At 38.8% G+C, this 3934-nt stretch overlaps 1 protein-coding gene across 1 annotated transcript; it reads left to right on the top strand.

Moving 5' to 3' along the window:
* The first annotated feature begins 516 nt into the window (after positions 1 to 516).
* Positions 517 to 3702, top strand: LOC148103494 (coxsackievirus and adenovirus receptor-like). Its single transcript, XM_087838855.1, has 3 exons — positions 517 to 586; positions 2708 to 3067; positions 3306 to 3702. Exons 1-3 carry the CDS (start codon positions 517 to 519, stop codon positions 3464 to 3466), a joined length of 591 nt encoding a protein of 196 aa, XP_087694981.1. The 3' UTR covers positions 3467 to 3702.
* The last annotated feature ends 232 nt before the right edge of the window (positions 3703 to 3934 follow it).

The raw sequence follows: 3934 nt of genomic DNA, 5'->3' as shown, positions 1-3934 counted from the left end.
TATAGTCACGTGACTTACAGGAAGCGCTGCATCAGCTGCAGGTGGTGGACAAAGTTCTCCAGATCAGCTGTGGTTTTATGGAGGCTACAGCTAAATGCTGCCTCCTCCATAGTACAATATACATGTTTATACAGTGACGTCATTTTTAAGTCCTTTGGCTGATGATTGATGATGAGGTTATGTTTGTGTTGTTCTCTGGAGATCATTCAAGAACTGAACTTGTTAAACACTCAGACCTGCTTTAGATTTCACCGCTTTACTCATGACGCACTTATTCATGGTCATCGTACAGCGCAGCGTAACATACGTCACTTTAATGCGACTTCCTTAAGATATCGAAAGTGTGGCGTTTGAACGAGTGGCTGAAAAACAAATGTTTCAGCTTTATTTAAACCTCAAAGTTAACCTCATGTAGGCAGTTTTAAAACTCTAGTTTTGTTATTAACTGAAAATATTCACAGTCACCGATAGTTAGAACAAACTAAGAGTCAGATCAGCAGAAACAAACACACGGAAATGTCTGCGGTAACTGCGTCGCTCTGCTCGATCTTGCTGTTTGTTGGCGTCTTCGTGTTTGTCTCTGCAGGTGAGGTTTATAAACCAAATGGTGTTTCCCTCTGAGATAAAGAGGAAACATCTTTTTACATGTTTACAAGTTACTTCCCGATGTGACGGCATCACGAGGTCTGGTGGTGTCTGTGGATTTACCTGCTTGGTCAGAGATGCAACACTGAGACAAAGAAGTGTAATGTGTGTGTCTGTGTGATGTGTTGTAGTTTCAGGCATCAGTATACATCCAGGGGCAGATCTACAGAGGTGGTATGTGCCACAGTAAAATGATCTGTTGCCACCCCGAGTGCCACCGTAGTTTTATATGTTACAATGTTGTCAGTTAAGGGGGAGCAAGAGACCACTCCATGCCACCTCTGTAGATCAGCCCCTGAGTTTTAAATAGTTGTATAAAAAATCAGAATCCTTGTTTACATTTTAAGTTCATATTACACATTGTAAAAGCTGCATGTGTGTAAAGAAATGGTTTAGATTTTACCACCCTAAGAACATTTCATTACATACAGCCCTGTATGCAGCTACAAAGCTTTTAGTTCAGTTTATACAAACAGCTGTAGCTCCATAAAGGCAGCATGCAGAGACTCACAGTGTCTTATAATGAGAGGCTGCTTTCTCTCACACATTATGTTCACTTATTATCAGCACATGTTTCACTGTATAAATGTTTTAAGAAGACATATCATTCTATTCATAACGAGCTCATTATTTACTGTAGATAATGTTTCAGACAGCATTGCTTTAACCGTCTGAAGTCTTTTAAAATGCTTTCCACAAACTCCTATTTTCTCCTGTTTTCACTGAGCTCATGTGCTGCAGCTTCAGTGTCTCCTCTTTATCCTCCCAGTGATAACAGGTCACGCTCACTGATCCAGTTACTGCCATCAGATGTAGCGTATAAACAATGCAGTTTAGTAAAAACAAGGATCATGAACATTGACTAACTAAAATAAGTAAATAACCAAGAAGATAAAAATATACCTTGTCTATATATAGGTCTTGCTGAAGAGGAAGTAATGACTTCCTTACTGGTTTCTTGGAGTAATTTTTGACCAGTCCTTCAATGAGCATATTAAACAAATATGAAGGACTGATTTCTTCTATTTAAAAAAACATCTCCAAAGTTAGAAATATCCTGTCTTAGAGTGACGCTGAAAAACTAGTTCATGCTTTTATTACTTCCAGGCTGGACTACTGCAATTCAATATTATCAGAATGTCCTAAAAACAACCTGAAAAGCCTTCAGTTAATCCAATATGCTGCAGCAAGAGTCCTGACAGGGACTAGAACCCTGAGCCTGGTTCTACTGGAGGTTTCTTCCTGTTAAAAAGGGGTTTTTCCTTCCCACTGTCACCAAAGTGGTTGCTCATAGGGGGTCATATGATTGTTGGGTTTTTCTCTGTATGTATTACTGTAGGGTCTACCTTACAATATAAAGCACCTTGAGGCGACTGTTGTTGTGATTTGGTGCTATATGAAATAAAATTGATTGAATTACTACAACACACTAATCCAGTTAGTTTTTTTCATATGAAAGAAACTATACTGTGGTGGGGCTTGCTAATTTCTTGTTTTTGATTTATGTATGTTTTGTTTTGTTTTGCTTTACTTTTGTTTCATATGTTGTTTGTTTAATTTAAGACTAAAAAAAAAAATTTAAATGAATGAGAGGTAAAACTTGAGGGGGTAGGGACAAATAAGTAAATACTTCTGCCTACTCCTTTTCAAACAAATAATGGAATAATATATTGTAATGATTGTGAAGGCTCATGTTTGAAATGTTTGAAATAAAAATGAACTGAACTGAACTGAACAGTTGCCACCATCAGTTGTAGCGTATAAACAATGCAGTTTAGAAAACACAAGCAATATAAAAAATGTTAATTAATTAAGTAAATGATTAGTGAGACAACAAAAATAAATAAAACTACACATTTGCTGCTGCAACAGGCCACACTGACAACACAGCACCATGGTAAGAAAAAGTATGAATGGTAAATTCTGATTGTCAAACCTGTGTGTACATGAGAGCTTAGTGCTTTCAGTCTTGTTTACATCCTCTCTCTGATTGGCTGCTGTAAAAGTGAGCAGTTGTACTTTGACCTTTAACCTCTCTGCTCTGTGTTGTTTCCACTTTCAGATCAGAAAAACCTCACAGCTGAGCCTGGACAGGACGCCACTCTGACATGTCGAGCTCCAAACAGCAACAACATTATAGTTGTAGAGTGGAGCAAAGCTGACATGGAAGATGAATATGTCTATATGTACCGAGACGAGGGGGCTGTACTTGAAGACCAGCATCCATCTTTTAAGAACCGGGTGGATCTGCAGGACAGACAGATGAAGGATGGAGACGTGTCTTTGATTCTGAAGAATGTGACGAGTAATGACACTGGAACATACGAGTGCCGTGTCTTTATGAGAGAAAGAATCCGCAGGAAGAGAGCTCATCTGAAGATTGACCCCATCAGCATCATCTACCTTCATGTTGATCCTCCAGGTGAGTGAGTAGAGTTGAGTGTGTGTGTGATCAGAGGTGAAGCTGCTTCCTGGTTGTTGATGTTTGTTTCTAAAGATGTTGTTGATGAGACTTTGTAGAAAGCAGCTGGTCTGAGTGATGTGATCAGAGTGCAGTAGATAATGTCTGACAGCAGTTTGAAGAGGAAATGGATTCTGTTCTGTTCTTCACTCATCACCTACCTGACAGCTGACACCTCACACCTGTTTCTCACCTGCAGGTCAGACAGGAGGAGACAACAAAGATGAATGTGGAAGGAAGGAGGATGGATCTGTTGGACTGACAGTCGGTCTGATAGTTTCTGCTGTGCTTCTTGTTGCTGCTGTTGTTGGCTTTTTGATCTACAGAAAACATAAACAGCAGAGTCAGGATCCATACTAACCTCCTGAGCAAATGCAGCACACTTAAAATGTCTTTGAGTGTTTTCGGTGATGATGTTTGGTAAGAGAAGCATCACTACGGTAAAATGCAAAATGGAGTTCAACTGCCCAATATCCAAATTAAAAACCAAAGAGGCTGAGAACCAGGAGCTGCTGATCTATCAGCCTGAGACTGGCAACAATTAAAAAAATAACACAGATATTCTTTAAAATCTGTGGGTTTAGACTCGACATGATAACATCCTGCAAGGATAAACATTCATTTTTGTTCTCTAGTTTAATAAGATAAGATGCTGCCTATTAGATTAAGTTCAAAAGTTCAATTGTTAGTTTTTACCAGTAGTAAGATTAAGCTGTGCAACATCTTAAACAATGTTTCATTTCTTTATATTTTGCTATGAAAAGTGGTAGGTGCAGTTATTACTGGAAATACAGCAGATAAGGTGAAACCAGAGTTTGTTGCCTTTAT

This window comes from Neolamprologus brichardi, chromosome 3, assembly GCF_056152115.1.
Source record: "Neolamprologus brichardi isolate AB-2024 chromosome 3, ASM5615211v1, whole genome shotgun sequence".
Taxonomy (NCBI): domain Eukaryota; kingdom Metazoa; phylum Chordata; class Actinopteri; order Cichliformes; family Cichlidae; genus Neolamprologus; species Neolamprologus brichardi.
The sequence above is the reverse complement of the archived record's forward strand: the minus strand, read 5'-3'. Positions and strand labels throughout refer to the sequence as shown.